General features: G+C 43.5%; 1 protein-coding gene across 3 annotated transcripts in view; it reads right to left on the bottom strand.

Annotated features, from left to right (window-relative positions):
* The window catches only part of FBXW2 (F-box and WD repeat domain containing 2), a 128,142-nt gene extending 115,878 nt beyond the window's left edge, over positions 1–12,264 (bottom strand). For all 3 annotated transcript variants that reach the window (XM_032958970.2, XM_032958971.2, XM_076068733.1), the window contains exons 1-3: positions 12,125–12,264; positions 7,000–7,282; positions 4,934–5,162 (exon numbers count right to left, since the gene is read on the bottom strand). In XM_032958970.2, the coding sequence (XP_032814861.1) occupies positions 4,934–5,162; positions 7,000–7,266 (496 nt within the window). In that variant the 5' untranslated portion in view covers positions 7,267–7,282; positions 12,125–12,264. The remainder of the gene's footprint in view (positions 1–4,933; positions 5,163–6,999; positions 7,283–12,124) is intronic.
* Positions 12,265–18,230: the final 5,966 nt, after the last annotated feature.

Below are 18,230 nucleotides of genomic sequence, written 5' to 3'. Positions count from 1 at the left end.
GAGCCGTCCGACTTCGCTTCATCATGATGGCAAGTGACCCAGGTTAAACTGTACGGCAGTGATTTTCTTATGGCTTTAAATTTGATATATTAAATTGTGACTTAATGTCATTAAGTGTTAATTAAATGTGTTGGATGTTAATTACATGCAGTAATTTTGTAGTGATTAAATTATTTATGGAAAGGCTCCCTGCCCCTGAAAAATGAGTCTGGCTTCTGAGAAAATGTACTCTTTCTACAAAGGCAATACCTGCAACTTTATACATCATTAATCAGAATACAATCCGATTCAGTCAAAAATAAGTATGCACAACCATAGCCATACGACGTCTGTATAAAGTTACAAACGTGAATATCTGGTGCAGACAGTAAGTTCAGACGATATCACGGAATTATATAAATAGATACATTACAGTGATGCATACAAACACGTTCGCGCATATGGACACAGGAGTACAAAACTACATACATGCTATAGGAATAGGTTTTACCCTTTTAACTGGCACAAAAACTGACACCTTTATTCAAGGCATCATGAATGTAAATGCTCACCCCGAGCCCTCAATACTGTGATAGTGTGCTGGTTTTTGAGTTGTACGCCTTTTGGCGTCTTCTGGTCCAACACCAATGGAGACTGGGCTCTAAGAAAAGCCGTCTCGGGTGTGGACCAATCAAATTCAAGGACAGTGCATATTATTATCAGAGTTGTCTCTTTTGTTTGCATTTTGACTGCTTGCGTTGTGGTTATTGCAAACATGATGCCTTGAATAAAGGTGTCTGTTTTTGTGCCAGTTAAAGGGGTAAAACCTATTCCTATATCTTGTTACTGGCAAAGGAGGTCTCATAATGTAAATACATACATGCTGTAACAGCCAACGTGTCACAAGAATAGTTTGCTCTGATAAAAAATGTTAGATTTGATGCAAAATTTGTCAGTTATTACTTGTACACTTCAACGAGTAAGACAAAACCGGTTGGCTCTGTCGGAGACAGTTTTGTTGTGTGCGGTCAGGGGGATATGCGCAGGAAAATCGGGGTGTTTGCATGGCTTTCTTTAGTCTACTGAATTTAACTACGGGCACTCCTCAAGACATTGTCAGGTTACGTTCCAAGAAAATGTGCCGCAAGTCGAGACCGATTTTCAGAGATAAATTATATACTCGGTGCTTACATTCCCGACCAAGAGTCCGATATGCATCGAGATGTGAACACAACCACGAATAATATATAAAGTACAATAACAGTGTTTATAAAGTTCTTTAACCGGATTCTGATTTCTGGCTTATTTGTACTGAATACAGTCATTGCCTTTCTGCTACGTTTATTTTCAACACCATTGCTAGAGGATTAAATTAATTAAAAAAACGCTTTAAAGTCACTAAGGATGCGGAGAGGTTTCACACCGGAGCACATTGGCAGGCACACTAAGTAGGCGACGTACTGTATATTTGTCTGTGTGCAGAACCGGCGCCTGAGTCAGCGTCGTGCCCTAAGTGTGGGTTCCAACCGACATAAGTAATAACACGGGTGGAAATTGTCGACTTGCCGTAAGTTTGAATCGACATAAATCAAACTGACTTAAGGCGAGGGCTGCCTGTACAGGTATCCCTCGATTTACAAACGTTCGGGTTTTACGAACTTTTGCGTAAATGCAATTGACAAATTGTGGACACTTGACGATTCACGAAATCGAATTTCAGCATGAACGGATATTACACAAAGCACGCGCCATGAGATCAAACAATAACCACCCGGGAGGCTGCGTTATCCATCCACGACAGTGTCATGGCATCCCTAGAGTGCAACAGTAATGCTTGCACATCACCTGTGACGTGAGTTCCCTGACTGGGGGGTTAATTATTTTTGTTTTAAAATAATTATTATTCTATAGTTTAATGTTTATGTTCTTTACTATATTTGTATTATAAAAAAGTTATATATGTGTGTATATTTGTAGATTAGCAGTAGAGTTGGAATGATTGCCCAAAAGACATCCCTAATTTCTTGTGCCAAATTAATGCGAAACTCCATTCCCATCACGTGTTTTTGGAAGAATGCATCCCTATCCGTAAATCGGAATAAGTGTACAGTATTGCCGAATTTCGTGATCAAACACTGCCCTCTGCTGGTCTGACGATTAACTCTGCTAATAGTGATGTACCTGCATTAATGGCAATAAGCCGACGTTTTCACATGTATCAATAAAAATGCTAATCACAAAACAAGATGTTTTGACATCTGACATTTCTTTGAGCGAGTGCAAATGAACAAAAGTATTTGAATAAAAGACTACAGGGCCAAACAAGCAACTTTGATATTCCGCCTCAGAGCAAATTGAAATGACATTTAATGTTTGCACCATATGTAACTTAGGCATTTAAAATTAAGACTGAACATGCATGCAATGCTGGATTGTAATAAACAGCAGACATTACTTAATAGCATTGACCTCAAGGGCAAATCTGAAAGCTGTAGCAGATGTTTTTAAATGCATTTTTCCAAAAGATAATCTATATACGTGCCGTCAATATTTACTTCCAAATGCCATCAAGCGGATTATATTATACTTATGTTTTCTGCTTTATGGTTGCACCTGATAAAACCCTGCTGAAACGGACTGAAGAAGAAACATCGATTTTAATTTTTTTAGAGGATAATATATATCCTACCTCACTCCTGTCACTTTTAATGTTGAAAAATGAATGACTCATCACGTCTAACATTTATATATGACTCCTGTCGCAAAGATTCTCGAGGGTTGGATTTTGACATCCTGTCCCAAAATACAACTTAAACATGTCTTATAAATGTAGAGGTAAGCGATGCATGTTATTTAACACATACACAGAAGAAACTGGTAAATGTGAAAGGCTGAACTACTGGTGAATAAATTTAGATTTAAAGCTTTCGGGACTGCAGGGATTCATATTCTTGGTTCTTTCGGTAAAGTCACGTAGAAGGGAAACAATAAAATAATAAAAATATAAAACAATAACATTCTCACGACGTTTCGACTGCAACACAAGCAATCATCATCAGGTGTGAAAACCACAACAAGAAAATTTGAAAAATGTTAATATTTTTCTTGTTGTGGTTTTCACACCTGATGATGATTGCTTGTGTTGCAGTCGAAACGTCGTGAGAATTTGATTGTTTTATATTTTTATTATTTTATTGTTTCCCTTCTACTTTTGGATAAGTGAAATAGTTTGAGAACCGCCTACGCAGAGTAAGCAGTTATAAAAATACATACACTGCATGCGTAAATTACATTCATAAATCTACAAAACTGCTCATCAGTTTGTCCAGAAAACTCTGAGACCGCTCTACCAACTCCAATGAACATGCATTTGGAAGCTTATGAAGTGCAGTTCATGTGAATAAGGTCGACTTCATATATTTATGTTTTTACCTGATAATTCGGCGTATCAACCTCAATGCTGGATATCAGATTGACCATCTAGAATAGCATGACAGAGAAAATCATTTATAAGATAAATGTACAGATCGCCCTGCATGCCAGCATGCTCATGGCAATGCTGGCAAAAAGGCCTCCATTTTAGGGAACTCAAGAGACCAACACATCCGATGAGCACAACTGGCTACATATGGTGTGAAAGAAGTTCAACATACAGTACATACATACGAGGGGGTAATTTGCTTCCTCTACCATGCTGGTGAAATATTGGAAAAAGTAGGAATACCCATACTCTATCCCACCACATGCAACGTGCCAATCACCTAACTGCGAAATACCTATTTATACTGCTTGGTGGACAGAGGAGAAGAGGTTGAAAAAACATGCCCATGGTTTCAACTGTGGCACGAGAAGGTCCAATCAAACCGGAAATCTCTAAATTCCAAGTCTAACCAGGTGCAAACTATAACACCGCAGCATCTATAATTCTTGATATGTTCTTTTAAAAAAATGTCACACTCATAACCTGGTAAAAAATATACAAATCCTTTACATTGTTTTAATTAAATGTATTTAAGATACAAGGAATAAAAAGAATAAGGCACACATGACAACGTTCGTAAAGCTCTAGTCAGGAAACTACGATGAATCTAAAGCAGTGCTCTAAAACCTAAAGAGACAACTCCGATTGGAAGTTTCTCAACTTATACATTCATGGCAAGTTTGATTCAATTTGGTTATTGTTCGTATATTTTAATGGAAACACAGCTAAGTAGTTGTTCAAGCAACTGGTCCCACAACAAATCTCAAGCCTGCCAAAAGAGCACGATAAATATCCAAGCATGAAGACCTTAGGCTAACAAATTTATGAGGGTGAATCAGGACACATGGTTGAGCTGGCAGTCCTCCCTCGTTCAGCCCCACAAAATTTTACTTGGTCACACCCACTCAATTACTATCCCTGCCCACAGTGGCCTCACCCATTCTGTCGGCCACCCTACCGATCATAGGCCCCACCAACTCCTCTGTTAGTCCCACCCACAACTCAGGTAGGCCCACCCTTAACACACATCGTGAATTGAGCATGAGGCCATAAAATCTTAAACTGACAAAGAAAATCAAGATTTTCACAAAAGCTTCCAGACAATGGGAGAGCCTTCCTTAAAGCAAGTCTGTCAAAGCCAAATCAATACATCTGGTCGCCTAATGAAGGCCCTGTGACTTTTGTGGTGCCAAGGTCACAAGATGTTAATTCTCTCGCCTGGTATGCAGGTCGAGAGCTTGATCCCGACCCCGATGCCTGTATATTTTGGGTTTTCATGTTCTCCCGTGGTCATGTGGTTTTTTTCTCCGGGTCCTCTTGTTTTTAGAGTATTTGGCTGCTAAAATTCCTACGTGATAAGCAACTTCGTTGGGCTATGATTTATAGCCAGGTCTCTTCTAAAAAAAGCGCTATGGAGCCCAGTGGGCCTTACCTGGTAAAATACAAGAAAATATAGTTAATAGCTTAGTTTACCTGTGCACAGTAGACCATCTTTGTAGTAGAGGGCATAGACACGCGCACTGTGTCCCAGAAGCGAGGAGGTCTCAAAGGCCTGCTGCTTTCGCAGCTGACGCAGCCGCCGGTTGGCCTGGATGTAGGCGCACTTCCAGTGGCGGCCATCCTGCGTGCTGCACTCATCCGGAACTCGCCAGCCCAGCTCACGACATGCAGATAACCACACTTCGCTACAGCCGTTCACCACCTGTAAGAGATATGGTGGCATGACTTAAAGACAGTGACTGGAGTTTTGTTGCCAGAAAAAAGGGGGGAAAACCTATTTTCTTATAGTGACTGTGGAGTGCCACACACTGGGTTATAAGTGTGATGCCTCTGATGGCTGAAAATAAAAATAAAACATTTTATGAGCACAACAGAAATGGATAAACACGTGACCTTTTTTTAGCACCATGATTATTAACCAATATACAAAATATAAATAACTTTCACAACCCGCACGGCGTGAGGAGGCCCTCACGAGGTAGTGGACTGATAAAACAGGCTCTACATTGACATATACTGTATATATGCAATATTCGTTGGAGAACATATATGTCCAACAGGGATGTAATGAATTAGACTGAATTTGTTACACTTACAATGCCTTTGTGCATTAAAGAGTTTTTTTGTTACAATACTTAAGTGTAGATTATTGGTTCATGGAAAACATGCAGCCAATGTGATTCTCTATACACAATAAAAAAGTCAATCAAATCCTGTCCTGGAATAATTAATATAAATATAATCAACTAAGTTTCATACAGCGTCTTTCAAATTAGTATACTCAAATATGATCAAGGAGGCAGTGAATTGTTACATCGCTAAAGTCTAATAAATACATCTTTCCTTTAGTTACTTTACTTTCTACCATGTCCTCGTAAAAAAGTTGACTTTCGATGTCCATTGTTTCGAAAACTACAGGGCGCTACCTACAGAGACATGCCCGCTCAGAGATATTCAAAAACTGTTACGTAAAAAAAAATCTGGCATATCTATCGCAATGATAAATGTTTCCAAATAAAATACTGATTGTCAGCATATTTTACATGCTCATTATTTTTTTAAATAATCATCCATTTGATTAAAATGTAACAATTTTTTTTTTCCCAAAGCCACTACACCATCCTACACCTGCAGGGCATGCAAATAACATCAAACACTGCTTGTTCATGTAATGAATGGCTAAGGAATAACGAAAAGTTTTGCAATATCATTTTATAGCAGTACATTTTTGGTGGAGCTGCGGCTTTGCAATAGTCTGCACATTGCACTATCAACCTAGCAACCCGATTTTCATTTCGAGTCATGGCCAACATCAATGGCGAGTGATATTTGAATCAGTTTGGGGTGCCCCTTTTACAACCCACTCTAGTGTAGAGAACTATGGTCAAACAATCCTTGCGACCGTCACAGATTGTGGAGGGCCTTACCTAAAATGGGAGAAGCATATTCATTTAAGGTTAAAATATCATGTCAAAGCCGTTCACGCCACCACACCTCGCCAATGCGTTTACCCTCCACAATTCCTACAGCTGCTGTTCAATGACGCCCAACCTCCACGATATCCCCGAGGAGTATCACACCATCAGTTTTTCTTCTAATTCCATTGTGATGACATGTACATCATCAAGAGAGAACCAGAAGAAAAAATAAGATCACTTTATCGGTACTGAGGTTCCCGCAAGGCCATGCAGGGCATGTGGCACAGTTTAACGCCAGCTATCATAGTGCGGTCGTGTCACTACAGTTCTCTGCAATGAGGACAATGGTCTTTAAAAACAATGGAGCTATGCCTCTCGAAATAAATTTAACGCTGAACCACTTGTGCGTTCCGAGATTCAGCGATGCACGGAACGGACCCTGCAACTTGCAGTCTTCTCGGAATGGTAAAGGGTTAAGGACCAAAGTATGGTGTAAATCCGTGCACCAATGTGGATATGTATATATAACAGCATGCGACACAGAGCTCAGCGAGAACGATGGAAAAAGCGGGTATGGCCACCCCAGCATAAACGCCCCTACAGAGGGCCTTACGCAGTGACCTTATTCCACGAGCGGCACACTAGGCAGCACGTGAGCAGGCTCCTGGGGTCCAGCCATTTGAGCAGGTGAAAGCTGAGCTCCAGCGGCAGCAGGCGCAGGAAGTCACGCTTCAGCAGTGACTCGAGCTGCGTCGACAGGTGCCGCAGTTGCGTGGGGCCGCTGCTGGCAATGAGGACGTCCAGAACAGCGTTGCGCTGCCCGTCCGACAGCGACACGAAGCCCCGCGACACCTGCTGCAGCCACGACTCAAACTCGCACCCCTCCATAACACGGCCCACATCACTGTAAGATACACACACCATGTGGCAGTCACAATGTATTTCCCGGCTCTCACGACGAAATATAAGTCAGCCGTGTGGCACCTCCAATAAGTACGGTTGGCTACGCACAGGTGTGAAAGAAGTTAAACATAAATATGTCAAATGTCAAACTTTCTTAACCGGTGTAATGATTAGATGTAGGTTTCCACGTTTTTGCTGTACAGCTAACCTACATGTTTCCAGATTGTACCGCATCTTGTTCTTCAGTACATGAAACATTTAGTATGAGGCTTTTGGGGATAAATCATTAATGACAAAGATTAGTTCAGTAAAATGCACACCACTGAATAAAAGCTAGTATATTTAAACAGGTGATAACCCAGTGAGATTATATGCTTTGGGATGGCTTGAAATGTAGAAGTTAGGACATAACTTGGGTTTTAATCAGTCAATATTTATCTTTCTGTCATTGATAGAAATGTAGATAGATGTAGCCGCATCATCAGTCGTGATCTATCCACACCTAGATTAATGCCTCCCCAAGCCATTACTACCTTGGAATGCAAGAATCCATCTAGCTCCTCCACTTGAGCTGATCTCATTCCTCCATCTCCGTGGTGGATGTGCTCTTGGGCATGTTCTCTCTTTTGGCTGCCACTGTCATTAAGCTCAGCCACCAGCCATCATCCTTTCTATGACCAAGCTCACTTTCATAAAGTCAGTGTCTCTAATGTGTGTGTTCCCTGATCAATGTGTTCTTCTTTGTGTCTCAGTATAATTCTAAGCAGGATCCTCTCCACGCTTAATTACGCACTTTCACAAATTGTTACATTTTCTGCCAGATTCCTTGTATCCGATCCATGTCACACATGTTCATACACACTGACCGAAATGTTTCATATTTAGGCACATCAGTATGTACTCCAACCTGCTCTCATCCGTCTATTTATTTGACATTGGTAAGCATACTTTGATCTGTTTAACAGTTGTGTTCCTCCAATAAACATCTTCAATAGTGTTGTGAACTTGCTCATTCATCCTGTGCCCAAATTCACAGGCCTTCCGATGTCAATTCTCAAGTCTCTGTGAAACACTTTGATAAAAGTGTTTCGTATTCCGACTCCCGCTTCTCATATGTAGTGTTACTTTCTTCATGTGGTGTTCCATCCTTGTCAACTGTTTTAATTTCGAAATATATTTTTACTTCAGCCTCAGTTTTGAAGCAGCTTGGATGGCGGATGGCTACAAAAAATTACATTGGTTGAAATTCCCTTTCATACATACTCTACATAACCCAGGCACAAAATTTAAAATGTATTTATATTTTCCAGAATGTCATTTCGTTGGCTAATTGTCCCATTGTTCCCAATTATGTTAATCTTACCTATAAAAGGCATTCTTTGTCTGTCCGTCTGTATGAAAATTGCGAAGGATTTGGCTCGCAAATCGTGGGTTTTACGTTTTTAAAAAGTAGCCCTGGTCCCACGCCATAAACAGTGGTAGTTAAAGTAACAATTTAGTGCTATTTATTATGTATTTCCTTACGCCGCACTGCGAGCGCCAAAGCACGCATTTGCGCATGCGTGACAAATCTGACCGGGGGTTGCCCCGAGCAATGCACACATGTTCGTTTGGAGGGGGGAAAAATTCTCTTTCACGTTAAAAATGGGAGAAAAAAAATACACACAACGCTGAGGTAAATTGTTCAAAGTATCATATCCTCTTCTCTCCCCCCCCCCCACCCCAATGTGTGCACTTACTACTATAGGGTCGGTAGATACTATTATAGCACTTAGATACTATTATTGTAGAGTAAGCGGGGGGGATGGTGGGGGGGGGGGCGTGGGTAGCGGCCAGCCTGCCAAGGTGCCACCTCGGCCGGCTGGGCAATCTAGGCGAGGCCGGGGGCTCTGCATGGGACTAGGCCTCACGACGGCACTCTGTCAAGTTAGTAGTTTGTGCTATAGAGTCGATATATACTGCTATAGAGTCAGCATGTACTACTGTAGTGATAGCAGGTACCACCACCAGTCAGTATGCACTGCTTTAGTGATAGCAGGTACCACCACAGTCGGTATGCACTGCTGTAGTCATAGCAGGTACAACCAGTCAGTATGCACTGCTGTAGTCATAGCAGGTACCACCAGTCAGTATGCACTGCTGTGGTGAAAGCAGATACCACCAAAGTCGGTATGCACTGCTGTAGTGAAAGCAGATACCACCAAAGTCGGTATGCACTGCTGTAGTGAAAGCAGGTACCACCAGTCGGTATGCACTGCTGTAGTCATAGCAGGTACCACCAGTCAGTATGCACTGCTGTAGTCATAGCAGGTACAACCAGTCAGTATGCACTGCTGTAGTGAAAGCAGGTACCACCACAGTCGGTATGCACTGCTGTAGTGAAAGCAGGTACCACCACAGTCGGTATGCACTGCTGTAGTCATAGCAGGTACCACCACAGTCGATATGCACTGCTGGAGTGATAGCAGGTACCACCAAAGTCGGTATGCACTGCTGTAGTGATAGCAGGTACCACCACAGTCGGTATGCACTGCTGTAGTGAAAGCAGGTACCACCAAAGTCGGTATGCACTGCTGTAGTGAAAGCAGGTACCACCACAGTCAGTATGCACTGCTGTAGTGATAGCAGGTACCACCACAGTCGATATGCATTGCTGTCGTGAAAGCAGGTACCACCAAAGTTGGTATGCACTGCTGTAGTGAAAGCAGGCACCACCACAGTCAGTATGCACTGCTGTAGTGATAGCAGGTACCACCAGTCAGAATGAATTGCTGTAGTCATAGGATACCATCAGTCGGTATGCACTGCTGTAGTTAAAGCAGGTACCACCAGTCAGTATGCACTGATGTGATAGCAGGTACCACCACAGTCAGTATGCACTGCTGTCGTGAAAGCAGGTACCAGCAAAGTTGGTATGCACTGCTGTAGTGAAAGCAGGTACCACCAGTCGGTATGCACTGCTGTAGTGAAAGCAGGTACCACCACAGTCGGTATGCACTGCTGTTGTGATAGTAGATACTAAAACAGTCAGTATATACCACTACGGTCAGTAAATACTGCTAGTCAGTAGATACTACTGTCAGTAGCTATTGCTATAGTCAGTAGATACTACTATAGAGTCAGTAGATACTGCTGTAGAGTTAGTAATTAATATTATAGTCAGTGGATCCTACTATAGTCAGCAGATACTACTATAGAGTTAGTAGTTACTACTATAGAGTCGGTAGATACTACTGTAGGGCCAGTAGTTACTACTGTCAGTAGTTACTACAGTCAGTAATTACTATTAATCAGTAGCTACTACTAGAGTCAATAGATACTACTTACTCTGTAGTTGTATGTAGTGTGTAGGTATATATATATCTACGCGGGGGTAAAAAAAATATTATTTGAGGGGGGGGGGAGGTCGACAATTTTCTGAAAAAACTTTTACATCAACTATTTGCCCCCCACTTTCTATTACTTTGTGTACTTCTCCAAGCCTCTTGTGATTTTGTTGATATAGTAAAATGGACAAACGTCCTACCGGGCTTTCACAATAGCTCAGTATCTGTGTATGTCTTTGGTTCGTTCGGTAAAGTCACGTAACGTAGGATATCCTGCAGTCACGAAAGCTTCAAATAAAGATTGTACATGTAAAGTTTTGAAAATAAGTTTTGAAATATATTTTTCTCCCGGGCAGCGCCGTGTACTGCCCGCTAGTAAATCACAGGGGGCTAACGCGTCTGTAATCCTTGTCATCAGTTATTGTGTTAACCTTTTTGAATCGAAGGGTGACTGAGCATATGATGCATAATAACTTTTCTAAATACGTGTCAGGCGATGGGTCATTTAAATCAATCACGGATAAAAGGAGTGACAGACCATTCGCACAGCAGTTGCTATATAATACTGTACAACTTATGCAGTTTCATTTGTATGGGGGGGGGGGCGTTAACGAATGTAATACTAAACTTAAATTGCTTCGAATTACACGAGTGTTAAATTACCTCAAGTTATTATCAGCAACTGGCTGGATCCTATTCACAAGAGCCCTTAAAGTGCACAGGCTACAATTAGCGCGACCGTGCACAAGGAAACTCAATTGCATGACCTTATCATGGGTTCAATACAATTAAAAGCGGCGCGAAACGTTTTAAATCATCGTTAACGGCGCATTTCACGACGGCAAAGAAAGGCCGCAAACATTATCCACACCACGGGCATCTCGTCAGAATAAGCCCTGCTTGATCCACTGCTACGTGAAGGCCAAGGTTTGGAAACGAGATGGTTGTACATAGCGGGATCGTGAATAGATGCCGGCCGGCACCCACAGATGTACTGGCAATAACGTGTGGCCGCTTGATAAGTCAACAATGCATTCAATTCGTACGGCGTGAAGCTACAGAGGCTTCTGCCGCTTGCTGTTGCTGCTGCTGGTGGTGGTGCCAAGTCAAGCATGAGTCAAGTAGGCCGCGGAGACACGGCGACGATGACGGAGGACGATGGGGTGGGGTAAGAGCGGGGAAAGCGCGCGACCATTCGTTCGCGCGCTTCCCACTACCACCACCCCCAGCCGCCACCACCACCACCCTCGCGCGGCTGAGGCGGCGGCTGAGGAGGCGGCGAGGGTTGCCTCCTCCCACCCCCTACACACCAAGCACAACCCGGGCGGGCGCCACCGCCTCAGCCTCGCGAGGGGCGAGCTCGAGAGGGCGGCAGAAAAAGAGCGGGAAGAGCGAGCGTCTGGGAAGGGCGCGCGCGCGGTGGCGCTGGCGGTGGTGGTTGGTGGTGGTGGTGAACAATTCGCGGCGGGCTCGCGCAGCTTAAGCGCAGCGGCTCCAACGCGCGGCGCGGCGCTTACCTCTCTGCCTCGGCACCCACGCGCCCCCCGGAAGCACGCGCACCCGCGCACGCCGCGCGAGGGAGAGGGAGGAGCGAGTGGTGGTCTAAGGGGGGGGGAGGGGGGTAAGCCGCCACCTGCACCACGCGCGCGCGCCGGAGATGACGTCAGAGCCGGGAGCGTAACCCCGTGGCATCGATTCCATTGAGTTGGTGAACGTAACCATGGAATCGATTCTAATTTGCATTTTTTTACAGAAAATTGTTACGATACTATCTATTATAACGCGTCCTTTTCCCGCGTGAAATAACTAAAGTGTTTTACACGTACAATTCAATGGGGCCGCGTCACCTTTTGCGAGTGCATCTTTTTCAGTCGCACTATTTTTGTTCTTTACCATTCCTCTACTTTGCACTCGTATTGTTTTTTTGTATTAAATCTTGACTTTAAAGCTTTCGTCACTGCAGGAATTCATATTCTTTGGGGTCACGTAGATAGGTTCAAAGAGAATAACAAACTACGACGTTTCGATCGCAACACAAGCGGTGGTCATCAGGAAAGGGGGTTAGCCTCTAAAGCCAGGGGTGTCCAAACTTGTTATTTTCCCGAGGGTCACATACAGACAAATATACGAAGGGCTGGGCCACTCACTAAGACATAGTTTCAAAGTTTTCATTACTTTGGTATAGCCCTGTGAGCCATTCGGTTCTTGAATCTGGTGCAACCACAACAAACAAAAAAAACACGAACAAGAAAAACATCTTAAAGTGATTATGTGACTGTGCAAACAGAAAAATCCAGGAAAAAAAACATCAAAATATTCCTGAAATAGCACCGTACACCAACGCTGTGTACAAAAATCCCAGTGGGATGCAAGTCAAATAACAACAACAACCACAAGACAACTAAGATTAAGGCCATCAGTCTAACTCTGTACTACAATAAACAAAAACATGGCCAAGCCAAAAAAAACGTTTTCGTGAGGTGTACTGCGCTCACTTCTCATGCACTAATATTGACGAAATCAATCAAATGCAGGTAAATTTCGTTTGATAATTGAAACATCAAACGCCTCCATAGGTCTCCATTAAGTAGATTTTCATTTTATTTTTTTACAACGAGTGTTGGCAGGTCATTCTCTCTCTCAGTGACAGCCTCAGATTGGTTCTTAGGGTGCTGATCCCCCTTCATTGTCCTGCATGAAGGGAGAGACAAGAAGAGAAATAGGGGATGTGGATATTTCAAGCTTATTACACAAATACATTATTGGGCTTGTTAACACATCAACTAACATTTGTTAAAAAAAATTGTCATCAACTTTAATTGACTGAATTTATTAAGTAATTGGGCTTATTAACAAATTAAAACTGTGTATATTTTTAACTCACCTGTAATGGGAAGAATGTTGCGCTCAGTGGGAGCAATGATGCTGGCAGGTCAGGAGTAAGTTTGGTGGTTGAGATGCGAAGGACGTCACGGTAGATGGCTGTCGGTCGTTCTGGTTCTCAGCCTGCTTTTGTTCAGCGTTAACAGAGAGAATGTCTGCTCACAGATGTATGTTGAGCCGAACAGACTCATCATTTGTTTTGCGTGGCGTCTCATCAGAGGAAACTTGGCCTTTTCCAAGCTCCGGTAGAAGTCTGGTAGGGAGAGAAGCTGATGCTGATTCTTCATAGAATCATCACACTGAATTTCGATCAGTTCTAATTGCAGACTCTCCTCCACTTCTTTTGCATCCATTGAAAACGAAGCCGCAAACAGTGTGATTTCCTTCTCAATGACAGAAAAATCTTGGAAGCGCTGACTGAATTCTGTCATGAGAGATGTGATCACAGAGACATATTCTCCCATTTTTTGCAGAGAGTTTGGCATTTGGAAATGCGCATTTGATTTCGGTCAGCGTGGGGAAGTGCGCTACATTGAAGTTGCGCAGTTGTGACTCGAAGAGACGGAGCTTCGCACGGAATGCTTTCATGTGCGCATACAGCTGTGGGACCAGCTGCTCTTTGCCTTGTAGTCTCTTGTTCAGGGTGTTGAGATGATCAGTGAGGTCAACTAAAAGAGCCAGGTCTGCCAACCATAAAGGGTCACTGATCTCATGGAGAGGTCTGCCCTTTTACTTTCAAAAACTTGTCGATATTTGATCTCGGGGGAATAAAACCGCTGCAGCACGGAGCCGCGACTGAGCCAGCGCACTTCAGAATGGTAGAGTAGGTCCCCGTATTCAGCATCGACATCAGAGAGGAACACTTGAAATTATCTGTGGTAAAGCCCTCGTGCCCGAATTATGTTGACAGTCTTCACAGCTGTGTTCATCACATCGCCAAGCTGGGATATCTTGGCACAGAGGGCTTCTTGGTGGATGATACAGTGCATTTTGACAGCCTCACCTCCGCTCTCCCGCACCTTGGCACTCACCATAGAGGCCATTCCTTTGCGCCCGCCTGTCATTGCTGGAGCCCCATCCGTTGTAATTCCACACAGCTTGTCCCATTTAAGTCCAGCCTGGTCAATTGCATCTGACACAGCTTCAAACATGTCCTTCCCAGTTGTTGTCCCCTTTAGACTCCGAAGATCGAGCAGTTCCTCCGTAATGCAAAAATTATCATCAACTCCCCGCAAAAAAAATAACAGCTGTGCCAGTGTCCGTGGCATCTGTGCTCTCATCGCATGCAATCGAGTAAAAATCGAAAGCACAAAAGCTTTATCTGACACTTGCTGTTTTAAGTTAGCTGACAAGTCTTCAATTCGCCGCACAACCGCATTTCTGGACATACTAACATCATTGAAATCCTGCATTTTCTCCGGGCACATTATTCCCACGTCTTTAGTGAGGCACTGTTTGATAAAGTCACCGTCTGGGAAAGGTTTTCCGTGTAGGGCAATGAGTTGAGCTACTTCATAACTGGCCATTGTTGCATTTTCTTGAGCTTTGTTAGCACGGAAAAAAAAACTACTGCTGCGTTAGCAGGCTAGCTGCCATTTGCTTTCACTTCTCTTTCCGCTCGGCGCCAGTGTAGGACGTGAAGGTCTGATGTTTCGTTTAATAATGCCGTCGTACATTGTACTCTTTCATCACGGCAACACTCTCATTACAAATCGAACAAACACACTTCCCCTTGGTTTCTATGAAAAAATATTCATTTTTCCACCGAGTCTGAAATTTTCTGCACTCGCTTGCAAACTTGCGTCTCTTCGGTTCCGGCATTTCTGGTGACCCTGAGCAAATTTTTTCTTCGATTGCTTGCTTTGTGGAGACGCTGCCTTGTTCAATACATAGCGCCACCTAGTGTTTAAACTAAGAAGTGCAATACAGTGGGCCATAGTCCATTATATTTTTAGATTTTGATACGGGCCAATTAAAAATGGATGGCGGGCCGCAGTTGGCCCGCGGGCCGTAGTTTGGACACCCCTGCTCTCAAGGCAAACTGTTAATAAAGGTTTGAAATGGGCGTCGCCCAAGTGTCAGCAGCATGGGCGGGGCAGCTAATGTTAATGTTGGGGAAACAACGACACCGGCAGTGGGTCTCCACCAATCAAAGGGCCGCCAGGCAAACATTGCACTTCGCTCCACACACACACACTGACGGAGGTTGCTGCTAGAGGTGATGGTAGTAGTGGGCAGTGATGGTCCCGGTGGTGGGCTTCCACCAATTAAAGGGCTGCCAGGTCTAAAATGGAAACATTACAGCCAGTTATGTCTTAAACTGGTTGATAACGTCCTTCCAGTGATTGCTGAGTTTGTACCCATCTTCTGAGTTGAAATTGTGTCTATGTCTGTATATATGGATGGCTTCATGAACGAATCTTTATTGATAGCCAGTGGGTTTGCAAAGTACCTTCGTCTTAGAGAATCAATGTCGTGTGAGCCCACCGCATTAAAACAATGATCAGCCACGGTTGTGTTTCAGGTCTGCCTTTTGTTCACCGACTCGGTCCGAGACATATCGCTTAGTTTCCCCAATGTAACTACTGCCGCAGACGCAACTTAGTTTGGAGACGCCGGGGTATTGCATGTCGGGGATCACATCAGATCACGAATTTTATGTACTGTGTTAAATCGAACCTGGATCTTGTGTTTGCTTTTGATTTTGGAAATATTTTTGGTGACCTCTGCTATGTGTGGTAAGGTGATGATTTCGATTGGGTCTTCAGATAGTTATTTCTCAACGGTTTAGGGTGATATCTTTACGGATTGTGTAGTCTGAATATCCATTCGTCTTGAGAGCTTGGTGTACGTGTTCCAGTGAACACGTAGGATTCAAACTGTAAATGTTGTGGATTCACTCTTAAACACACCGGTGGGCTAAAGTAGTGAACTAATTGTCTTTTGTCAACGTGACACTTTTTTTGCTGATTGGCCATGTCGGGTGGTGGAGGGTTACGACACATTTATAAATAACGCGATCTAACCCAAAAACCTTTATTATGAACGTAGGATGAACGTTGATATTTATAAGAACACGGGGTCACCGATAAGTTCTGAATTGGTCTCTAATAAGGTAAGCACTGATAAGGGTTTGACAGGTATGCAAGTCAAACGGGTGATTCGACATCTGAACAATTAGGCAGCAGTATTATGAATTCATGTTGAACTTAAGTAGCCAACCGTGCTAATCGCTGGTGCGGGGGAAGGACAACAAAACTGAATGCAAAAATTACTAAAGAATTATTTACTTTAGAAAGTATGGCCATATGATAGGTAGTCCGGGCCATACAGACGAAAGAGATGTGTAGGAGCGGTAACAAAACTTAGGATTGATTGTATGAGATGGGAGAACCAAAAGCAAAAAAATATATGAGTTTTAAGGCATGCCTTTAAAATGTCAAGAGACGCCGAGTCAAGGATTACAGATAGAGTGCATCCCACAGCAGGGAGCCACGACGCAGAAGACACGGTCACCACCTTTCTTAGGTCGAAGACGCACCCTAGGGATGCAGATAATATCATCATCATCTTAGCAGCGTAGATTGCAAAATGAGGTTACTATAATTCCCCGCTTTGGCCCGGACAGTCACAATTTTATAAAAGCTGGCCTATTGTAGTGAAAATCGGAATTTTTTCTCCCGATGATACTTTTTTTTTACCTGGATTGGTACACTTAATTGGCAGATGAGTATACGGCAAGGCCGTAGCCATGGAGTCAACATTGGGGGGGACCAAATCTTCCGGGGGGGTCTGGGGGTCCCCCCCAGAAAAAAATATAAACTTTAAAACTAATTTCCTGCCAGAAATATTAAAAAATTTCACTTACACATAGGATGGACTTTTTCTTTATTTTTTACAATAATGTCTAATAGTGTATAGTATTACATTGCTGTTTTTTCTTTTTTACCTTTTCTTGTTTCATTGTATGTAATGGCAGAGATTAGGGATTAATAAAGTACAACCACAGTCATATAAACATGAATCTATTTTATAGCAATATATTGGGGGGGGGGGGACATTTTGAACATATTTGAATATTGTGGGGGGGGGGGGGGGTGTACGGCCTTGGTATACGGGCCTAATAAGCAAGTAGGTAGGGCCAACGTCAGTGGGCTAGGCTATAGTAACACGTCGGCTCACGACCAATATCATCTACAAGAGGTTTTTAGGCTTAGATCGTGATCTAACCCAAAAAAACTCTTATGTAAGCTATAGGGATTGAGCAGGCGTGGCTCCGATGTTACAACAGGTGGAGATGATGAAGAGTGGCGTTGGCTGCTCACCACTTGTAGCCACAAATGTGGTAACCCTAACCATGAAGCCTCACGTATGCGGCATATCGTCTTTGGCTAAATAAACCGGAATGCGCCAGGCTTCGGATACGAAGCAGGATAATGCCTGGACGGTGCTTGGATGCGCAATGACAAGAGCCTGCATGCGATATGCGGAGACTAGTGGCCACGGGAGGTAATGACAAGGGGTATCGGTTGTGAGTGCGAAGGGGGACCGGTGGCTACGGGAATGTTCGAGAAGGGAGCGTGGTCAGGTGACGGAAGAGGACGGTGGAGTCTTGCCGGTGGAGCGAGCGTCCAGAGTCAGCGAGAATGATCGAGAAGGGGGGCTTGGCCTCGTGTTGGCATGCAAGGGAGATGTGCGGGAGACTCGGGGCTGTTGCAGTGAGGGTCTCCGCCTGATGTC

Source organism: Petromyzon marinus, chromosome 22, assembly GCF_048934315.1.
Source record: "Petromyzon marinus isolate PM22_M1 ecotype Great Lakes invasive population chromosome 22, UKy_Petmar_22M1.pri1.0, whole genome shotgun sequence".
Lineage (NCBI taxonomy): Eukaryota > Metazoa > Chordata > Hyperoartia > Petromyzontiformes > Petromyzontidae > Petromyzon > Petromyzon marinus.
Note: the sequence above shows the minus strand (reverse complement) of the source record. Positions and strands in the feature narration are given on the sequence as shown.